This window comes from Centropristis striata, chromosome 21 (assembly GCF_030273125.1).
Source record: "Centropristis striata isolate RG_2023a ecotype Rhode Island chromosome 21, C.striata_1.0, whole genome shotgun sequence".
NCBI lineage: Eukaryota > Metazoa > Chordata > Actinopteri > Perciformes > Serranidae > Centropristis > Centropristis striata.
Genome location: NC_081537.1, coordinates 19,358,309 through 19,380,871, shown reverse-complemented (window position 1 = coordinate 19,380,871; position 22,563 = coordinate 19,358,309). Strand labels below are relative to the sequence as shown.

At 38.5% G+C, this 22,563-nt stretch overlaps 1 protein-coding gene across 1 annotated transcript in view; it reads right to left on the bottom strand.

Moving 5' to 3' along the window:
• Positions 1 to 22,563, bottom strand: part of prkcea (protein kinase C, epsilon a) — a 45,026-nt gene that overhangs the window by 4,606 nt on the left and 17,857 nt on the right. The window contains exons 2-13 of the mRNA XM_059324303.1: positions 16,630 to 16,693; positions 9,397 to 9,562; positions 9,244 to 9,278; positions 7,345 to 7,433; positions 6,131 to 6,260; positions 5,340 to 5,482; positions 4,168 to 4,270; positions 3,382 to 3,596; positions 2,089 to 2,262; positions 1,850 to 2,004; positions 1,195 to 1,333; positions 402 to 590 (exon numbers count right to left, since the gene is read on the bottom strand). Of these exons, the coding sequence (XP_059180286.1) occupies positions 402 to 590; positions 1,195 to 1,333; positions 1,850 to 2,004; positions 2,089 to 2,262; positions 3,382 to 3,596; positions 4,168 to 4,270; positions 5,340 to 5,482; positions 6,131 to 6,260; positions 7,345 to 7,433; positions 9,244 to 9,278; positions 9,397 to 9,562; positions 16,630 to 16,693 (1,602 nt within the window). The remainder of the gene's footprint in view (positions 1 to 401; positions 591 to 1,194; positions 1,334 to 1,849; positions 2,005 to 2,088; positions 2,263 to 3,381; positions 3,597 to 4,167; positions 4,271 to 5,339; positions 5,483 to 6,130; positions 6,261 to 7,344; positions 7,434 to 9,243; positions 9,279 to 9,396; positions 9,563 to 16,629; positions 16,694 to 22,563) is intronic.

Here is a 22,563-nt window from a genome sequence, read left to right as displayed (position 1 = left end):
TCACAGATGCTTATAAACACAAGAAGGAATCACTACTGAAAAAAAGAGAATTTAATCGCTCTTCAAACTAATTAAATCAAATCAAATCAAATAGCCTTTATTGGCATTGTATAGTCAACTCTGCAACGAAATTGGGAGTGCCACTACTTAAAGTGCATAGTTAAAGCAATCATAACAACAAAATAAACATGAGTAAAACCTTTCAAATGTGGTAGCACACTGAGCTAAAACAAGGACAGAAATAAGTATGCGTGATGTCATAAATAAATATAAAAAATAGATAAATTACCACTGAAAATACTACAAATTGTATAGATTGAGGTGGATAGTGTGTTGCACATATCAATTGTATTATTTGTATGAAAAAAAGGGGAGTGTGATGCTGTTAAAAACGCTCGTACCGCTCTGAGGATGGAGACAGCTTCTTTGCTGAGCCACACGGGGTAGAGGACGTCGTCGTGGAGAATCGACTCGAACAAGTCGTCTTCGTTATCCGCTTCAAACGGCGGCTGTCCAGCCATCATCTCGTACATCAGCACCCCGAGGGCCCACCAGTCCACCGAGGCTCCGTACTCCAGCTCCTGCAGGATCTGAACCCAACAACAAGAAACAGTCAGGAACGTTTGTAGAAAAATAGCATCAAAAGTAAAAGAAAAAGTACTTTTGCTCTAATTTGAGGAAAAGGAAAAAACAACAAAATAAAAGAAAAAGCTGAAAAAGGTCCCCAAAATGTTTTAGTTGAATGTATAAAAATCATTGTGGTTTTCAGATGAAAAGTTTTCATTTTGGAAATACAAGACTTTTACCAGAAAACCTCCATAATTAGCAGTAACTAGAGCACAACAATTTATCCATACATATTTGATCAACAAAGAATTAAAAGGGACCATTAAACTACTATAAAATCAAATAATCTTTAATCTTTTTAAGCAAAAGGCAAAAGAAAATGCTCTTATTCCCTTTCTTCACACGGGAGCAGCTACTGGTTTTCTAAATCTTCTGTAATAAATAATAATAATTATAATGTTAATTTATTATAATATAATATAATAATCAAACTGATGACTCTTCATTTTATATAAAGGTTCCTACTATTTTTCTTTATTTGCAGCTACCACTACAACACTTTAGTTAGTAATTCCTTAGACAGCAGGAGAACCACACTGTAGAACGTCCTGCATCGGCTCAGCTCACCTCGGGGGCGATGTAGTCCGGCGTGCCGCAGAAGGTGGTGGTCGTCACTCCGTTCTTGATGCCCTCTTTGCACATGCCGAAGTCTGCCAGCTTACAGTGTCCCTCTGCATCCAACAGGATGTTGTCCAGCTTCAGATCCCTGAGAGAGAGAGAGAGAGAGAGAGAGAGAGAGAGAGAGAGAGAGAGAGAGAGAGAGAGAGAGAGAGAGAGAGAGATATAGATAGATAGATAGATAGATAGATAGATAGATAGATAGATAGATAGATAGAGAGAGAGAGAGAGAGAGAGAGAGAGAGAGAGAGAGAGAGAGAGAGAAAATTAGCACCATCTGGTTTCCATAACAGTTGGACTCGCTGGGAGAAGTGAGCATGCAATGTAGAAAAAAGAAGTGAGAATCACCATGAAATGCAATTAAAGTGTGAAACATGTTGTCATGCACCTTCTGCTATGTTCCTGGAAAGATAACCATTTGTGAAATTCCCTTAAAGTCTTTGATCCCTTTAAAGTATTTGTCAAATCCTCTGGACTTACCGATCACGACTCACCTCTAAAACAAGACAGAATATGAATATAATGAAGAATCTATCAGATATTTCTCACTCAAATGGTTTTATCAGGGTTCAGGGTGTTCTTGACATTAAAAGTGTGCGCTCACCTGTAGATGACCCCGTTGCGGTGCAGGAACATGAGGGCTGAGGTGACTTCGGCGGCGTAAAAACGAGAGCGAGGCTCGTCAAACTTTCTGGATCGCTGAATCTGGAACATCAGGTCTCCTCCGTTCACATACTCCATTACAAAAAACAAACGGTCCTGCAGACGTGGACGGACAGAGGCGTGAGACAGAGAGAACTATCACATCTGTATGTGTGTGTGCGTACTGTCTGCCGGTCCTACCCGTGTCTGGAAGCAGCAGTACAGCTGGGTGAGGTAGGGGTGTCGGCGGGCGAGGGCCAGGATGCGCTTCTCCGTCATGGTGCAGTCCACGTCGTCATCCTGCAGGATCACGTCCTTCTTTAAAACTTTGACGGCATAGACGTCCTCTGTCCCCTTCAGCTCCGCCAACATCACCTGGATAACAAAAAGCAAAAGTACAAGGAATCAGATAGGAAATTACTGCTTGTATGACACTTTCTCCACTCTGTCTCTATCACCACCTACAAATAAATATTAGAGGTGTGAATCAGCAGAGGCCCCACAATACGTTTTTATTGTGATTTTAAGCATTTTGTGAAATGGTGAGTATTGCGATACAATATATTGGGATTTAACTGTTTAACTGCATTTTTTGTCCACAAAATTAATTTCAAGCAAGAATTGTTTTGTCAAATAAGAGAAAATTCTCAGTCTATTCATCTCACTTCAGTCTTTTTATTTCTCCACAATGAGAGTCAAACCCACAGACTGATCAACAAAGTAATCAGTCAAACTGAACTTAACTGATATCAAACATGTATGAACGACAACAACTGCAGCATTTTCTCAAACTTTACTCAAATTTAAGCTTCGCTGCTCTGATTATGAAACATAAAAAAAGCCTAACTTTGCAGCGTTATTTTGACAACTTTCCGACATGATATCCTGACTTGGTGCCTACAGATTCCTTAGATCTTCTAGTTTCATATGATACTAGTATCTCCAGTATATTCCGCGGATACACTGACGTCCTGCCGGAACGCTAAATATCGATACTTGGCGGCCATGAATCAATCTAATATTGCCACTCAAAATACTGCGATACTATGATGTATTCATTTTTTCCCCCAGATCTAAAATAAAGCATGTAAAATACCAAAAAATATCTATTCAAAGAAGACAACAAGAAAAGAATGAGCTGAAAGATGCTAAAATGCTCAGTGGGGCTTTTATAGTCATATAAAAACATTGAGTAGTGCAGCTTTATTTGTATCCATAACTGCAAACCCAAAAAGGTGTTTTCATTATTTTGTTTGTTCATGTTTTCAAACAAAAGTTAAGAAATCAGGTTTGCTGTTTTGCACATTTTAAAAGCAGTTTCCTCCATACAACGCAATTGACATGTGAATTGATCTATTCTGGTCCCCGATATAGCTGATGTCTCTTTTGAATAATGGGAAACATGATGATCAGAGTGAAAAAAAACAATAATGACCATAATGAGCAGTAAACAAACAAACATCCCACTCAAATGCCTCCTCCGTGTCGCCGCACCTTGCCGAAGCTGCCTTTCCCGAGAACCTTGATGAAGTTGAAGTCCTTGAGGGTCCTCCTCTGGATCTGTCCGTTCTCCCTGCCCGCCGAGGACGAGGACGAGGAGGAAGAGGAGGTGGTGGAGGAGGAGGAAGAGGAGGAGGAAGAGGAGGAGTGTTGGGGTCCCTGCTGGTCGAGTGACAGTGCGTCCTGCAGGCGTTCTAACTGCGCCAAGTCTGTGGGCGTTAACAGAAAAGCACATCAGCAAGAAAAAAAAGGCTCTTTTTTCCAGTCAGAGGTTGTTAGAAATGTTGCTCATTATTTGTGACTGAATACTTTTCAATAAACTTTAAAAAACAATGACCACATCCTCTGTTGAGACCCGGGATGACTCAGTTGCAGTGTCTCAGAGCACGGTGGTTAAATAGCATCAATAACGTTTGACTCCATAAAAGAAAAAATGGGAATCTTTCCACAAAGGAGAAAAGTTAACTTTCATCTCTCGGCTTGCAAAGTGTGAGAGGACGATGACTAACTGTGACAACCAAATGGTAGTGGGCGGTGGGGGATAATTCTTAGATAACGCACGTTTAGTCTTATATATACAAGGACAATAACACATTCGGCTACTTATTTCTTAAAAGGAGCAAAAATATTATGATTGAGATAGAGATACTACCTCTTACTGGTAATATTAACACGTTAAAACTGCATGCTGTTAAGAACGCATCTCAAAGGGCTTTGAAATGTCTGCCTGTGTGTGTCAAATCTGTGTTTTCTGATGGTGTGTGGTGTGTTCAGTGTTACCCTGCTGTGAGGGGGAGGTGGGGACAGCTGGCTGGCTGAAGCTGTTCTCCTCAGTCTGGGAGAGCTCAGGAGGAGACTGGGGAGGGTCCTGCCCTGGAGTCAACTAGGGGGAGAAGGAGAGAGAACATGAGGCTGCACGTTAAAATCGTTTACTTGATTCGTGAGTTCAAAGTGTTGAATCTCAGGCCCTGTTTAGATGGAGACGATCTGGACAGAAAATGCGAAAGAGGCGTTGCATTCTCACTTTTTATTCCACGTTTAGACAAGCGTCTTTAGGGGGAAATCTGCATGAATACGTTGACGCAAAAGTCTGTGAAATTCGATGTAGTATGCACGCCAGGTGGCTAGGTGGTACTGTGAAGCACATTACCCTAACCTCTGAATCTAAAACTGTATAAACAAACATTAATGTCGGATTTTAAAATTTCTAAACAAACCTTGTGTGGCGAACACTTCTGTCAGGAGAGATATCTACCAAATATAAGCTCAAAATAGTAATATTTCATTTAAATCACTTTATTCTACACATGTCATTTAAATGTTGCCAAAAATAAACTGTTTGCACAAACCAGATCCTGTAAAAAAGTGGCATTGCGTTCTCACTTTTTATTCCACGTTCAGGTGAGCGTCTTTAGGGGGAAAACTGCGTGCATACAGTGACGCAAAAGTATGTGAAATTCGAGGTAGTATGCACGCCAGGTGGCTAGGTGGTACTGTGGAGCACTGCCACACAACACCACCAAGAGCTTGTCGTGCATAGACACTTCTCTTCTCTCCTACTTCTCTTCCTAATATCACAAAATAAAATAGAAATAGAAAAAGAAAAAAATGCCCTAGGTATTTCATGCACCTTCTCTATTCTGTTATATTATCTGTGATAATAACAAAAATCATTATCAAGAAAACCATGGAAAATGTCTAGATATCAGCTCCTAAATTAAACTCTTATGAGCTATTTTTGTTGTTTTAGTTTTACCAGGCATTAAAATGAAAAAGAAACTGAAGAAAACAAGGGTGGTCTAATAATGAATGTATTTATAAGCTAATCGGCCATCTCTAATTCAAACTTTACGTTTAAATACAGCCTGCAGTGTTTCCTGCTTGCATGTTTCAAATGTTGACATAAAACTTTAATAATGGGAATATATTTCTCTGTGTGATTGTCTCGTTACCTTCCTCCTGCGCTGTGCGGTGTTGGAGATCTTGTCGGGTGTGACTCCCAGGTCAGACAGAACCTTAGCGATTCCTCGGGCGTCCACACCGCAGTTAGGAGCTACATTGGTCTCACACCGCCTGTGCACATTCATCTTACACACTGCACACAAACAGAAACACATAAAAAAAACTGTTCAGGTTAAATGCATTATGGCTCAAAAACTGGACTTTTTATTATTAAATGTTGCATTGTAGTTAAGCTTGCTCACATTATTTTACTTGGGTAAATATATAAAAAAACTCAAAAATATTACATTAAACAGAGAAAAGCATGAAATCCTCACATGTGAGAGGCTGCAGGTTACTAGAATCAGCCGATATTTGACATTTTGCTTGATTGAAATGAGGGCTGCAAAATCATCAGCTAATTACAGAAAATGCACAGAGATATTTATGGCAGCTGATTTTCTGCACCTTTTCATTAGAAATCAGCAAAGTTTTCTTTCCTCCAGAATATTAATAAATCCTGGATTTGCTACAACAACCAGTTCTGCTTTGGCGCAGGCCTTAACATTGCACAAAATGTCTTTTAAAACTTGAAAGAGACAAGCAGAACGGAAAATGCATTAATTTCTAAACTATGATGAAAATAACCCTTTTTAATTAATTGTGATGTTTAAAACATTTGTCTTTTTCATTCACAGCCTAAGACTTTAAGTATATGCACATTTGGGCTCCGAGAAGGTTGCAAAACACAATCTCATGTTTGCTGCCGGCGCTGTAAATTCCCCGCTGCACATGAACTCACCTTTGCACTGCAGGCCTTGCCTCATGAGGCCCCACAGCAGGGAGCCACAGTGGTCACAGAAGGTGGGCACCTTGTAGTTGTGGATACTGAACTTATGGGGCATGTTAACACTGAACCGCTGTGAACCCACCTACAGAGAGAGACACACACACACACACACACATACAGACACACACATACACAGGAGTTACAAAGAGGTCAAACGTTACTTTAAGTGACATAGGTTTATTCATGAAAGGCCTGAATGATCAGTGTCTTTGTTTAGTTTAGTTTCATGTTCATTGTATGTGTGTGTGACATGTAATAAACTCTTTATTAATATGTTTTCTAAGCTTAAATGGATAGTTCAGATGTTTTAAATGACGATGTATGAGCCATGGACGGTGGGACACGATAGCAGCAAGACTTGTCTGTTGCAGCCGCAAAATGTATAATAATGATAGTGGACGAAGTCCCCGCAACGTCATCATTGGTTGATGATCATTGGTTTTTGGACTTCAAGCTTTGAAGCCTAAAGTTGTGGGCAGATGTTAGGAATGGGGCTTGTAACTGGAGGGTCGCCAGTTCGAATCCCAGGACTGAAGTGCCCTTGAGTAAGGCACCTAACCCCCTCTAGCACAGTGATGTGCAGCCTTGCACGGTGTGTAAAAAAAAAAGAAAGAAAAAAAGGATGGATGTTAAATGCAGAGGTTAAATCCCCCCATTGTGGGATTAATAAAGGATAAATCTTAAGGCTAAATCAAGCTAAATAAATAAATCTTAAATCTTTGGCATATTGCTTTTATTGCAACCAATACATGCATTGAGTGGATTGGAGGTAAAGTCATCAGATAACACTGCTTGGTTGGTTAGCAAGGGACAATCAGTCTTCTAAATGAACAACCAAGTGTCTTTTAGTCCAACCGAACACCGAAATATTTGATCAATTTGTTAATGTTAACTTTGATGACGTGAAAACATACAGTGCACTGTGGTAATGACCTGTCAATCAAAAGGTAGCTGGTTATCTTCTATTTTACTCTAAATGGGACTATAATTTACAATATGAACATCATGTTGTATTGTGAGAAGACTTGAAACTAGCAACTGAGTTAAACTATATTTTGCTGGTGCCCCCATCCATGGCAGTTCTCTGCTTAGCTTTAGTCTCTGTTCTCCTGCATGCTTCTCCTCATACAAACACACTCCAAAATATCCAATTTTTTAGCATGTACCTCCTCGGGTGTGTCCTCCTGCTTCTTCATCCCGGCACACTTGGTGATGATGAGCTCATGGCAGCGCTTGTGGACAACACACGTACACACTGGAAGCACAGCATCAACATCAGGCTTTCACAAAGGTTGAATAATTATTTTTAGTATTTTTTTTTTTAATTAACTTAAGAATCTGATTATATAAATATGTGATGTTGTTACTGATAATATCCTCCAGATTAGATCTACCAAAAAGTTCTGCGGAGATTCTGATGCAGCACTGTTGCACCTAGTGAAGCATTGATTTGATACACTGATTTAATATCCGTGCGAACACTGACCTCATTAAAGGGGTCGGGTACTGGCCGAATGTGACTGACCCACATTTAAATCAATGTGAAAATGTAACAATGCTATCCAAAGCTTCTTAAAGTAATCATTAAAATCTGTTGTGGAACTGCAGCCTCTCATGCACAGACAGAAGATGCTACAATTAGTGCAACACTGTGACGTATACAGAGGTTGAACTGAGAAGAAAGAGTGCCGGCATCAGACTGATACTCTACACATGAAGATAAGACTTTATTATCAGATGATTCAGTAAAACCTATCCAGGTTTTACTGAATCATACTTTCAATGCAAAATGTTGAAAAACACACTTAGAAAATGTACAACTGAAACAATGCTCATGATAGGGTTGGAATCATATTGTCCAATTGTTTCTACTCTATTTCTACTTTTAAAATAATTGTATTACCCTAACCCTCTAAATCTGAAACTGTATAAACAAACATTCATGTCGGATTTTAAAATTTCTTAACAAACCATGTGTGGCAAACATTTCTGTCAGGAAAGATATCTACCAAATATAACCTCAAAATAGTGATATTCCATTGAAATCACTTCATTCTACACGTCTCATCTAAATGTCGTCAAAAATAAAGCGTTTGCACAAACCAGATCCTGTAAAAAACATTAAATTTTGAGCTCCTCAGCGCAACTGTGAAGCCATGAATGACTTGGCTGAGAACAATCGTCATGTGACAAAAAATTTAGGGAAACTTCGACTGAACTGCCGGCTGTTTACACCGGCTGTTGTTATCATTTTATTCTTCCAAACAAATGTACCTTTAGTTGTACCAGGCATTAAATGAACAAGAAATTTAAGAAAACATTTGACTCATAATTTTTTCCATGACTGTGTAACCTCTGTTCACAGGGAACATGTGAAAAGTGCACTGTACAACTGTAAAGCCGTTAAAGCCAAATGCATAAACAGTGTACTCTTTGACAGTAAATTTGCCTAAATTAGAAGGCTGGATGTGCCTGACAAGGAAGCAGCAGCCTGTTTTTGTATCCGTTTATTATATCGGCACGTTGTTCATTCTAAAGCCAGTATCGGCAGATACCAATAACGTGCCTATAACATGGTGAGTCCCTAGTGAGCAGGCATATGAAGAATGGAGATGCAGAGTGTCAGATCCGTGGAAAAGAAATAGCAAACTGTTTTGTAATGAAGGATTTAAAATTCACTTGTCAGTCGTGCTGATTAACAGGGCTCAGTGGGCGGACATGCCACTCCACTAGAAACATCTCTGAATGCACAGTAGGGCCCAGATTTCAGAGATTATTTTTATAACATCTTAGTCTTGAGAGTAAGTCGCCTTACTGTTGGCATAGGAGAAACCAATGGTTGATATCCGATCAGCAATCAGCACAAACCCAGGTCATAAGCATTTTAAATATTGGATGATGTTGGTGTAACGCAGTTCATCTGTGGCTCTGAGTGAAGGTGGCTCCAGACCAAATCACAGCTGTCATTCAGCAACATGTAATCCCTCCTGTGCTCTCTTGCCTAAATAATAAATTATGTGTGGCGTTACTTGAGAAATTGGAATCCGCCAGAGAAAGGTACTCACCCTGACACTGGTAGCCCTGCTTCCCCAGCACGCCCCTATCAGATTACACACACACACAGAAAAGGAGTCAGTGTTTCAGCCGGGGAGGTTTAATGAAACATAACTCAGCGATATATATGTGTGTGTGTGTGTGTGTGTGTGTGTGTTGCCTACCAGATAAAATCTCTACAATGTGAGCAGTAGGTTGGTTGTCTCAGGTAGGTGGCCATGAACTTGTGTCCATTGACTTGATGGACACGTCTTCGGACGGCGCCCTGTCGCCGGCGAGGACCGATCCGCTCTCGAAACACCCGCTCCTCATTCTCATTGGTCCCTGTGGCTGTCGAGTGAACACACACAGTTTTATTAACAAAAATATGGCTTTTTAACAGTCGAATATGTTAAACTTTTATATAATTCAACTGAAAACTAAATATTATATATATTTCTATAGTATTTATATTCATATTTATTTAATTATATATATATATTATACAAAACTAATATTTTTAATAAATTAATAATAATAAAAATATTTATGGGTGAAGCTCACTGCTGCAAAGGAAGAAGATGGACTGGATTTATGTCAAAATCTGCATCATTGTGAAACAGAAGATGGCACAGAGACGACTCGTTTTATCTTGATTAGCTTGTTTTCATAACTGCTGGAAGCCATAATTGTAATTGAAAATAAAAAAATAAAAAATAAAAAAGAAATTAAAATCAAAATCCGATTCATTACCCAGCCTGAGCTCATGAGTAAGTTTTAGTATTCACACACATTACAGTGATTTTTTTCTGAATGCCCATTGATTTCACTTCCTGAGACTCTGCACAAATAAGGATGATTTGCATCATGTTGCTGGAGATGTTTAATCATTCAACAGCCTCTCATCTTCCTTTTCCCCCTCCTTCCCTCCTCCTTCCCTCCGTCTTCCTCACAAACACCCCACACCTACCAGAGGCCTATGCATACGTACGTGTGCATGCTATTTATACTTCCATGTGTGGGCACTAAAACGAAGGACAGCATATTAAAATACTCCTCCTCAGCCAGCACCATCCAACCAGCCGTTCCCTTCCTCTCCGCATCTCCCCGGAAAGATAAATGCTTTCCGAGGGTAACCTTAAGACAAGAGAACCACCTCCACTCTCACTCCCACACACACACTCCTTCTCTCGGCGCTCCTGTCCTAGTTTGCCTTTCTTTCACACTCCCTCCATCTCTCTCCTGGGTGCGTTATAGATGTGGTTACTGCTGAGTTCGATTACAGACAGGCTGTCTAGGGACTCTGCGTGTGTGTGTGAGTGGAAGTGTGTGTTTCTGTGTGATGGTGGTGTTGGTGAGAGGGGGTGGGGGTGGGGGGTGGCTTAACAGGCCATTACTGGGATCACTTTGTTTTACATAATACATCATCCATCTGTGCTGCACACATACACACACACACACACACACACACACACACACACACACAGAGGCATGCTGACAAGGAGTGATCGCTGTGGAGACAGACGTACTCCAGTTCAGCCCAATGAGCAACTAGGAGATGACCGTCCAACAAACACACACATACGGACGGATGGACAATTGACACAAACAAGTAGAAGACCAGCAGACAGAGAGGAGGAAAAGCTGATGGTGATATAAACAAATATGACATAAAAATGAATAACAATGCAACCGTGGCAGTAATCCATCTGCTGCTCATTTAATGACTGTAGATTGATTTGTAGGAAGGAGAACCTGTTCCAAAGTCATCATACGCCTCTGAATTCATCAATACCTTTCGATGCCGCCACAACCCTTGCATTGACAGTGATGTCACACGGCAGACTTTATATAAAGATGGACGGCCTAAAAGTACGGTTACCACTTTTTCAGGTCAGATACCGATTCAGCAACCTAAAGTAGCTGCAGATACCGATACCAATCCGACACCATCTTTTCCCCTGAAAATATCTGAATCCACTTTGCCAAAGGTCAAACTTTGAAACAACTACTCCCTAAAGGAAGAAATACATTGCCCCCAACAAGAAGATCTCCAATCTAAACGACAGAATAGGTCGTTTGTCAATACCACCACCAATAGCTCACACGTCATTTTATGTACAGTGCGAGGTTTTTAGGGCAAAAAAAATAATTTTAAAGAAAGTTAAAACAGTAAATAAATATATGTAAATGCCAGAAGGGAAGTAGTTACGAGGACATGACTACCGGAAGTGACCATGATGCACAAACATGAGGCAGTGATGTTTAAATCACATCGTTTACTTTTGTTTTCACATGGGACACAAACCGCGTTCTCCTGGGTGAAAGTCAAACTTTTATACTTTTATTGTTCCTTCTGATATCCGATCCTGTGATTTTGGCCAATATTGGTACACAAACTGAATATCGGATCGGCACATCTCTACTTAAAAGCTCCTCTCAGGCGAGCCATATTTTTTTCCAAATCAGACCTGGGGACCTCAGTCTAAACAGTCATGTCACATTTAATGAAACTTTTACATAAATCCTGACTCTGACTCTTCATCCACACACACCTCCATACAGACAGAGCAGCCATCAATCCACAAAAAAGAAACTGTTAAAAAAATGTAATCATCTGCTCATAACTTCTCCGGCTTCCACCATGACATCAGCAGCCTCCATGTTTACTTCTGTGCACAGCGTGCGACGTCTTTGTTATTGTTCTTGTGCTCATGCGGGTCAGTTCAGGACTGTGAGTCTGATATAGGCCACAATTAAAAAATGATGTGAACAGCCAAACAAATCAATGAGCAGAATCAATAAAAGTATTTTTTTCAGTTCCCATCCCTTTAGATTTGTGCACAAAAACCTATTGATTTTCAAAAAAAACAACTAGAAAACGTAACATTTTCTGAAGGCAGCAGATGAAAGAAAGATGACGTTGTTCCTCAAATGAATAAGATTAAGATTGCATTAAAAAGAGCGGCTTCAGAAACGACACCCATCTATCAGGCAGTCTTCCTGAAGACGACAGAATTAGACTGGCAGAAAAAAATAAAATTAGATGATATTTATAAATCTGCAGCAGAGAGGGCCTTTATCCGGCTGAGGAAGTGGAGGTGGTTAGAGGAGGATGAGATGAAATCATCGTGTTTCTTCAGGCTCAGGAAAAACCTACAAACCTCAATACTTATAGAATAAGGGTCCTTTTGTTAATGATTTTAGTACAATTTGTAACTTTTGTCAAACCCTTTAAAAAACATTTTGTAAACAAGTTTTTCCTATTCTTTATTGCACTTTACTGTGTATTTTCTGTTTCTATATCTGCCAAGAACATTGTAAACCTGTTTTTAAAGTGCCATTTAAATAAATTATTATTATTATTATTATATGCCAATTTGTGGGAATCAAAATTATTCACCGAAAAAAAAAAAAATTCTTAAAAAAAAATTATTTTTATTTTTTTTGTCAATTTGTAGGAACTTAAATTATTCCCTGAAAACAATAAGATTTTTTTCTTTTGATAAAAAAGGATTAATATATATATATATATATATATCTTTTTTTTATTTATTTATTTATTTTTATTAGTCACTTCGTAGAAATTTAAATTATTACCTGAAAAAAATAAGACATTTTTCTTTAGAAAAAAAAGGATCAATATTATAATAATTATAATAATAAAGATTGTTATTATTATTAGTTAATATTTAGGAACCGGGGGAAAAACGAAAGAAAAAAAACAGTTTTTCTTTTAAAAAAACAACAACTTACTCTTCTTTAATTCATTTTTAAGTAAAGGTATTGCATTGAGGGAGGACTGGAGGAGTTTGAATATCTAAAGGGAAGAGAAAGTGATGACGAAACAGAGAGGGAGAGGCTGCAGATGGTCAGATTAGGTCAGATTATTGTTTTTATTCGCTTCCTGAGACTAACAGATGTACGAGGAGAGGAGAGGAGAAAAGAGGAGAGGAACAACTCCTTCCAGCCTCTGAAGCTGCACAGAACAGATTGCACCAGGGGAGAAAAAAGAGAAATCTGCTAAAAATACCACCTCTTCCTCTAGTTCTCACCCTCCATCTCTCCATCCATCCTATCAGCACACTCTCTCTCTCACACACACACCATTTGTTTTTATCAGCATACATTAACATGACGAGTGCTCATGCCAGCTGAACTCAGGGAGGAAGTTCAGGAGTGGGCGGGGAGTGGGTCGTGAGGTCACCACAGAGTGTCCAATCATCGATGAGGAGGGCAAGACACTGACGCCTGAGTCTGTAAGTGTGTGTGTGTGTGTGTGTGTGTGTGTGTAATCCATGGCTCAATCTCACCTACTATTTTAAGAATCTACTCCCTCTCTCTTCACCCTCTGCTGCTCTCTTTATCCTTCTTTACTCAGAGAAACTAAACTACAATACACTGCTGCACCCTCACTCTCACCCTCTCTCTCACACATACACACACATATATATATATACTGTATATAACCATGCTCACTTTCACTGGAAGGCAGGAAACATTTTTCTATTTATAACCAAGTGTGAAGATACACAGGTGCAGGTGAACACCACTCTCATCAGGCAGCATGTGAGCGTGTGTGTGTGTGTGTGTGTGTGTGTGTGTGTGTGTGTGTGTGTGTGTGTGTTCTGGATGTTTTCATGCTCATGTGGAAGAGGGAGCGAGAGAGAGTGAGGAGGAGAAAGTTCTAGGAATTCTGTTAAGTAACTTTCTAGGAAAACAGGAAGTAATCTTTCCATCTATATGGCCTCAAGGTTCAATGCAGTAAAGCAGAGGATGTGATTTTTTTTTTTTTAAACTGCAATAACTGATGTTTTGTCCACTTGAGGGCAGCAGAAAGAAATTGTCAACACAAAATTAACACATCATCACCTTTTGAGTTGACATGGCAAACATGTTGGCAAACAGTTTCTCATTTACGCCTCCAGCAATTACAGAGCAACATCATCATCCATTTGGAGACAGATTTTTGTCCAATATTCACTTCTTTGGAGGGAAATATCTGTCTCTTTAGCTGCTCAATGCTCCACGATGTTCACCAGCTGTCCTCTAACTGAGTGTGTACAGCAGGGTCGTCAAAAAATCGATATCAGATACTAATCAATATGAAAAATGAGTATTGATTAAAACAGTATCGATACCAACAATACACTTTCTCAGAAATTGTCATTGTTGCTGGTTGTTATGTGTGTTTTTTGGGGATTTTTTTTACACTACCTCAGAGTCAGAAAACCTATTATTGTTGTCTTTTTCAGTTTTTTGCACTACCGTTTTATATATATTTATCATTCGATACAGTTATGATACTGTCTTACTGTCTTTTTTTTGCACTACGTTGACGTTTGTTTGTTTTTTAAGTGATGCATCTTTATTTTTTCATTTTTCCCCCGTGGTATCGATAATGGTTTATAGTATTGTGACAACCACAGTGTACAGCTTTTTTCACTGAAATAAATAAATAAATAAAAAATGACTCTATGAGAGCGACTTAGGACAGTAAAGTTGTTGGTCAGACGCATAGATAATGAGCTCAAGTTCTCTATAAAGCTCTATTAAACGCATGGGAATGTCAGATTCAAGTAATAATTCTCTGCAGGTTCAAGCAACTCCTAAAAAAAGATTTTTGTGTGAAACAAAAATAGAAAATCTAAGAAATTCATTGGTACCGACTAGCCTGGGTATACCCAGACTGCCTTGCGCGTTCGATTTAATTTCGAACTGCAAAAGGGTCTGGAAACCAGAGGGATTTCTTAGCCCTGTTTTAGGGATCCAATCACAGAACGGGGAGGGACGGCAAGACGATGACGGGTACTACCCGGCAGACGGAAGCTTGTAGTTTTCTTACTGATCCAACATGGCTGCAGCAGACGCGAAACTCTCTTTAGCTGTAGATGGTGTTTTAAATAGTTTAGAGCGAAAGTTGAAAGGCGAAAGGTCTCTCGGCGGCTCCGCTGTCCCCCGGCTCGTAGCGAGATCACTGGCGTTACGGTACCCGGGTTAATATCGGTAGCGCTACGCTACCGTTACGGCGTTAGCGGTAGCTATTAGCCCCGCTATTGTAACGCCGGTGATCTTGCTACGAGCCGGGGGACAGCGGAGCCGCCAAGAGACCCGCAGCAGCTTGATTATTGCCCATAAAATCAGTGGATGTGTGTGGCTGAATGACATGAGGGGGAATAAAGCGTGAAAATAAATAATCTTGCAGAAAGCGAGAACTGGAGAAGCGAAGCAGCAAGCAACACTCTCTCACAGACACACACACAACAAACATCAATTTCTGTAGCTCTACTACGTCATCTGGTATAACTGATCTGATTGGCTAAGAGCTACCTACAGACGCTTTTGATAGACATTCTAAGCGCCCAATAAACGGCTCTGGAGGATCGTAAACCACACCTCCACTACGGAGAAATGAACGGCTGGTTCCCAGACCACATCTCATTTGAGATTAGTCTGGTGTTAGCCAGGCTAGGTACCGACCATGTTGTGATATCTTGTCAGAGAGAGACAAGATGTCATGACAGATATTAAGATATTAAGACAATTTTCAGAGTGGCCCATTGACCTCGAGATATCTGAATAAAAATGGTTATATGGGTACCTCGGAGTCTCTTCTTTGTAGTCATGCCCACGTTATGCCAATCATATGCAGTTTATTGCATAAACCATGCAGTTTTTCTCATGTAGTAAAAATTTCCACCTACTGTATTTGAATATTTCTGCATACTGGGGTCCCTAAACAGTCTAAATGACATAAATTGGGTATGACTCTTGTGGATTGAATGAGCCCAAGTTATTCATGTGTGAAGATGTTTTTGTAGTGAGATCATTTTTTGAAACAGTATAAAATGACCTGTTGTGACCTCTAGGATAATCACAACCAAAAACTAGAGACCTGGAGCATTTAGAGGATGGCTTTCCTACTGACAATAAGGGGTTATCAGATCAGAAGTTCTCCCTATCCAATCCCAGAAAATACAGAAATCTCAAGGTCTTGGTGTTTCAATGTGGTATTCTGTAATGACATTGCTCATTTGTATTAATTCTTCACTAGACAAATGCCAAATTTAGCACAAAATCTCTCAAATACAACAAACAAACAAATGGTATCGACCCAAAAATGGCTGCTACAATTTATAAGACATAATTGAGGGTAAGAATGGACTCCATATGCTCATAATATCATAATGAGTTAAACCCTTATTCACTTTTTAATTGATCAATTAATTAATTTTTATTGCCAAGTTATGACTACAACAACTTAACACACAGTGCTGAGCTGCATCTCAAGTTAAACACAAACAGAGAAACACAACTCCTAATAAATGCATCTGTTTACTAACAAGTTAAAGCTGGAATCTAATGCATGATTCCTTTTCGTTCACTTGCAAAAATCGTGTGTTGTTGTGTGGTTTTACCTTCGGTGGAAGATCCGGACAGATCAATGACCACGTACACCTTCCCCTCCGGCTCCAAGTCGATCTGCAACACAGAAACAGAAAGTAAGTCAGTGAGAAGCAACACAGCCGAACAGCGAGTGCAGCGGGAGGGGGTCTTCCCTGCAGCACAAACAAACACACCAGTGCACAGAGAGAGGTCGTTATCTTCACTGTCCTCACACTCCTCCCCACCACTGCATTATTATCAGCATTAACATCCCCTTCATCTTTATCAATACTTTCATTTCTATCCTTAACAGCATCACTGTGGACCTCATTTACGTTGCATTAACATGATTTCTGAGTCTGATATGTTACAAACAGTTCTTTTGACAGGGCTTTACATTCTCAGGTTCTCCCTTGTGATCTGATCTTAATGTGAATATTAAACAGGTGGAGATATATGACATTGCTGCTGAATTGGCTCAACTTATTATTCGTGTTCCTCAAGTCTTGGTGTCTTGATGTGGTATTTTGGAGGGATTTTTTGACCATTTTTTAGAGCCCGACAGATAAATCAGTTGACAGATATTATCGGCCAATATAGGCCTATTAAAGGCCTACTGGTATCGGTGTATATGCTGTCTGGTATGTACTTTTTTTTACATAATATATAATGCAGAAAATGTTTCTTGGCGTGATTTAGAAATAGTGTTAGCTATTCAGTTTTATTCTGTTTTTACACTTAACACTACTTAACTTTTTATTTTTAGTCACATCCTCATAACTACTTCACTTTCCATTTACATCTATTTTATATCTATTTTATAATGCACTACAGGGAAGTTTTTTACCCTAAACCTAGATCAGTGGTTTTGTAGCCGAAATTCAATGAAACTGCAGCTTTTTTTTTTTTTTTACAACCACGCACCATATGTGTACGTATAATGATGTGTGCACTTTCTTATGAAATAGAATGGAATAGAAATAGAAATGTCAAATAATGAAAATAGGGACAACAAAAGTCATGGCTCAACTAGTATTAAATAAAGTAACAGGACTGGTGTTTCCAGATGTTACACTTAAAAAGTGGATTGTCAATTAAAAGTCAATATAACTGATGAAGCCACAGTGATTTAATGATAACAGGTGACCTACAATGTATTCATTTATGTTGTAATAATCATCTTACAGTCCCACTTCCCCTTCCTGCTCTGGGGCAGATAAAATGTGCACAAGAAGATCATTTTCATACAGAGATTAATAAGGTATAACATTAACTTTCTGTATATCATCATAGTGAATATTATGTTACTATTAACCAGCGCAGCAATAAAAAAGGCTTAGAGTTGTATAACACATTTAAAAATACTAATTATATAAAAAAGGAATAACGTCTTCAACAGAGTCAAATCAGCTTTCTTGACAAAATGTTCTGCTGTGAAAAGTCTGCAGCCAACAAATTTGCAGCCCTGCATGTTGGACAAAGTAATGCTTGTCTCATCCAAACTTCTTATTTTTAGCTCAGCAGTGAGCGCGGTCCTCTCTCTGTGTCCACAGACTGTAAAATGGTAAGAATTGATTTCTTGTGTTGGACTCACAGGGATGTTAAGAGTTGCCAAAACACACAACGTAACAGAGGAGTTGCTGCAGGACAAGGAGAGGAAGTACCTGTTCTACTCCATGAACCCTCCAGATAGATGGACAGCGTGTACTGTGTTGTGTTGTATTGTGTTATATTGTATTGTGTGTGTTGTATTGTGTATATTGTGTTATATTGTGTTGTGTGTTGTGTTGTGTATATTGTGTTATATTATTTATATTGTGTTGTATTGTGTGTATTGAGTTGTATTGTGCGTATTGTGTTGTATTGTGTGTATTGTATAGACTATGTAGATTGTGTTGTATTGTGTACATAGTGTTGTATTCTGTATATTGTGTTGTATTGTGTTGTATTGTCTTTGTTGTATTGTGTTGAATGGTGTGTGTTCTGTGTATTGTATGTTTTGTGTTGCATTGCGTTGTATTGTATTGTATGTTGTCTATATTGTGTTGTATTGTGCATATTGTGTTGTATTGTGCGTATTGTGTTGTATTGCTGCGTATTGTGTTGTATTGTGTGTATTGTGTTGTATTGTGTATATTGTTTTGTATTGTATGTTGTGTTGTATTGTGTTGTGTTGTCTTGTATGTGTTGTTATATTGTGTAGTATTGTTGTATTGTCTGTATTTTATAGTGTGAATTGCATGCTATTGTGTGTCTTGTGATGTTTTGTGTTGTATTGTGTGTGTTAAATTGTTCTGTATTGTATGTGTTGTTTTGTGTGCTGTATTGTGTGTATTGTATTTGTTGCATTGTGTTATATTGTGTGTTTTGTTATGTTGTATTGTGTGTATTGTGTTGTATTTTGTTGTATTATGCTGTATTGCATTATATTGTGTGTCTTGTGTCGTTATGTGTTGTATTGTGTGTGTTTAATTGTTCTGTATTGTATTGTGTTCGTTGTTTGCGTGTGTATTGTGTATTATGTGGAATGTATTGTGTGAATTCTGTTGTGTTGTATTGTGCATATTATGTCTAGCGTGTTGCATTGTCTTGTTGTATTGTGTTGTACTGTGGTGTATTGTATATATTGTGTTGTGCATACCATATCTAGTGTTCCACTGTCTTGTTGTACTGTGTGTACTGTGTTGTGTTATTTTGTGTGTATTGCATGTGTGGTATTGGGTTGTACTGTAATATTGTGTGTATTGTATTGTATTGTGTTACATTGTGTGTGTTGTATTGTACTGTGGTATATTGTGTTTATTGTGTTGCGTTATATTGTGTGTGTTGTATTGTGTTGTTCTGTGTTATATTGTGGGTATGGTGGTATAAATTCCAAACAATGGAAATGAATGAAAGCTGATTATATATTTACAGTAATTTTTCGGGTAATAATCACTTCTGTGTGTTTAAGCAGGTGTCATCAAAATGGAGGCTAAATTATTCTGCGTACTGCACAAAAAATAAAAGTTCCTGCTCAAACATCACTACTAGATAAGCAAACACACAATCAGCATACGCACAAGACTTATTCAACGAATAATGACATCATCAGCCCCCCTTCAACGTACGAGTACAGAGATTAGAGAGAGTGCAACAGAGAGCGCTAGAGAGACAGACGACACGGGAAGAGAGAGTGCAAGAGAGAGTGAGAAAGAGAGGTTTAAATCCTTAGTTAAGCTCTGGGACAGCAGCAGATCCTCTTATGCAACAGTCAGACTCACACACAGGCAGCGACACACACAACACACACACACACGTCCATGCATTGCTGAACATGAGACACAAAGAAATATTGCACAGAAAGTAGCAACATAGGCACAAAATCACATTTACAGCTTTGAGATCTGCTCGTATCAGATAACAAACAATCCAACAGCTGCATGTGAAGAAAAACTACCATGTGTTTAAAAATGACACATTTGAAGATAAAGAAGAAATGCTTTTTGTTTGTTTTATTTCTACACTATATTTCCATACAATATTAGTGCCTATATGGGCTGACAATGTAATATATTGTTTGTATAATGTATAATAATGTTAAATATGCTTTAATAAAGGTTTATGTTTGATAAAGTAGCTCTCTGGGTAGTTGTTGGAGTTGTTGGAGTTGTTAAAAAAATGTCTATTTTCATTCCAGCTCAAAAAATTTGGATATTGGCCACGTTATCAGTTAATTTTTCCGCTCTAAAATCTTTTATTTCTATAGTTCCTGTTCCTTTACGAAATTAATAAATAACTTCCTGCTGTATTTCCCTTTGTGGTGCATGGAAATGAAGCCTAGAGTTGGCAACCCATATTAAGAAAGAGGACACATTCATTTAATTTGGTGCCTTTTTTGTACTTAACTGCATTTTCTTGAGTTTATGCATGCTAAAAAGACTTCTTCTATCAAGTTATATTTTAGTTTATATCATAATACAGTAATTGTTCTGTACATTCAATTAAGAAATGGTTTAAAATACCATTTTCTTCTTCTTTCATTTCAAACGTCCATAGGCTACAGCTGCCTGACATAAGACAACACTTAAGATAAAAACAGTAAAACTAAATACCTTAAAAAACAGAAGCCTTAAAGCCTTACGGTTCCTGAGAACAATGATTTCAAGTGTTACTGAACACCTTGTCCTGCTCTGTAATTACAACTCCACTCTGCTCTTCCTTACCCAAATAAAGTTACTTGCAGGATGCCAGATTTGCACGATCATCAGAGTGCACCAGAATCACAAGCCAACACGATTTATAAATAAAGTAAATATACTTTATTTAATGAATAAAAGTACATCACTTGTGCATAATTTACAGTGAGATTATTGTCAAGCAGAGCCGAAACAATCTGACTGAAACGCTGAAAGAAAATTTATAAAATAATTTGATAATGCAAGAATTGTTGCAGCTGTTTTTCAAGCAAAAATAGTGAAAACAAACAGGGGAAATATTTACCCATTACCAATATGCTGGCCAAAATAGTGATTTTTTTTTTTAGCTGGAATGAAAATATGCCTTTTGCATGTGGATTGTACACCGATTTTGCACTAATATGACTATGCACAGGTACTCAGAAGGCTTCTTTCTCAAACAATTAATTAAAGTGTTTAAAATAATTATACATTATACACACAATGTATTACATTGTCAACAAATTGCATAAAAAACCCCAATGAGAAATGAAGAAATTAAATAAATAGCTTTATAAATAAAGTACTGTTTGTTCAGTGTCAGTCACAACATTTATATAAAATACATTTAAATAAAAACAGCCCAAAACAAAACATATGACCTATATTTTTAAATCACCCCAAGCAACTGTTTCTGCATTTAATGTTCTGTAAATGTGTTTTCATATCAACGCATATACACAGGAAACATACCAATTTGTCTGTGATTGGCCAATAAAATCTGCAGACCAAAAAAATTAGCTGGAGTTCTTTTGATTGAACAAATCACCTTGGACTCTGATATTTAATTTTTTTCTGACGTTTCAAACTGAACAAGTAATCAGAAAATCAATGAAAATGATCATTATTTGCAGCCCTGTTAAGGAATCTCTCTGAAGCTTGACATAATAAAAGGCACAGAGAATGTAGTACACATGATCATTCAGGCCGTATCATCCTTTTGTTGCACATATAACACATAACAACTGCATGGGATTTGTGACCTATAAACGGCAGTGGATTCTTGATGTCTACCCTTGAAAATGACGTGCTAATCCCCAAATGTAACCTCTTGCATAACGGTGCATCTCAGCGGGGATTTCAGCTGAAAGATGGACTCAGAGTGATTTGGAACAGAGTGGAGCAAATGGACAGCACCATCATTGATTTAGCGCTCGAGGTGGCATGCCAGCCAAAAACTGCACTCATCACCAGCTACTGAGCTCCTGCCCACTTGGGCTGTGAGCTGCATTCAAGCTCGTCGTTTTCCATCCTAAATTTGAAATTACTACTACGCAGCTATCAGTTCCTGAAGATGCCATGGTTCAATGTCATGCCAAGAAAAATCCAAACTAAACAGAATGCTTCTTCTAAATTTTATTCTTGGCAAGATTAAAATATGTTTTTTTTTTTTTTTACTACATTTACACCATCATATCATTTAACATTAAAACAGTCCACTAACGAGTGAACGCTGGCGCAACTAGCTGCCGCTGCTCGCCGGTAACTTTTAAACTTTTACAGTTCCAGGCTGATTTTATGCCGCCATCCTCGTCCACAGCCTCGTCACTTCCCGTCTGGATTACTGCAACTCTCTCCTCTTTGGCCTCCCTCACAAATCACTCCATAAACTTCAACTGGTCCAGAATTCAGCTGCCCGCATCATAACAAGAACCGCCTCTATCCACCACATCACCCTGTCCTCCAACAGCTCCACTGGCTCCCGCTTCAGTTCCGGATTCAATACAAAATCCTCCTGGTAACTTTCAA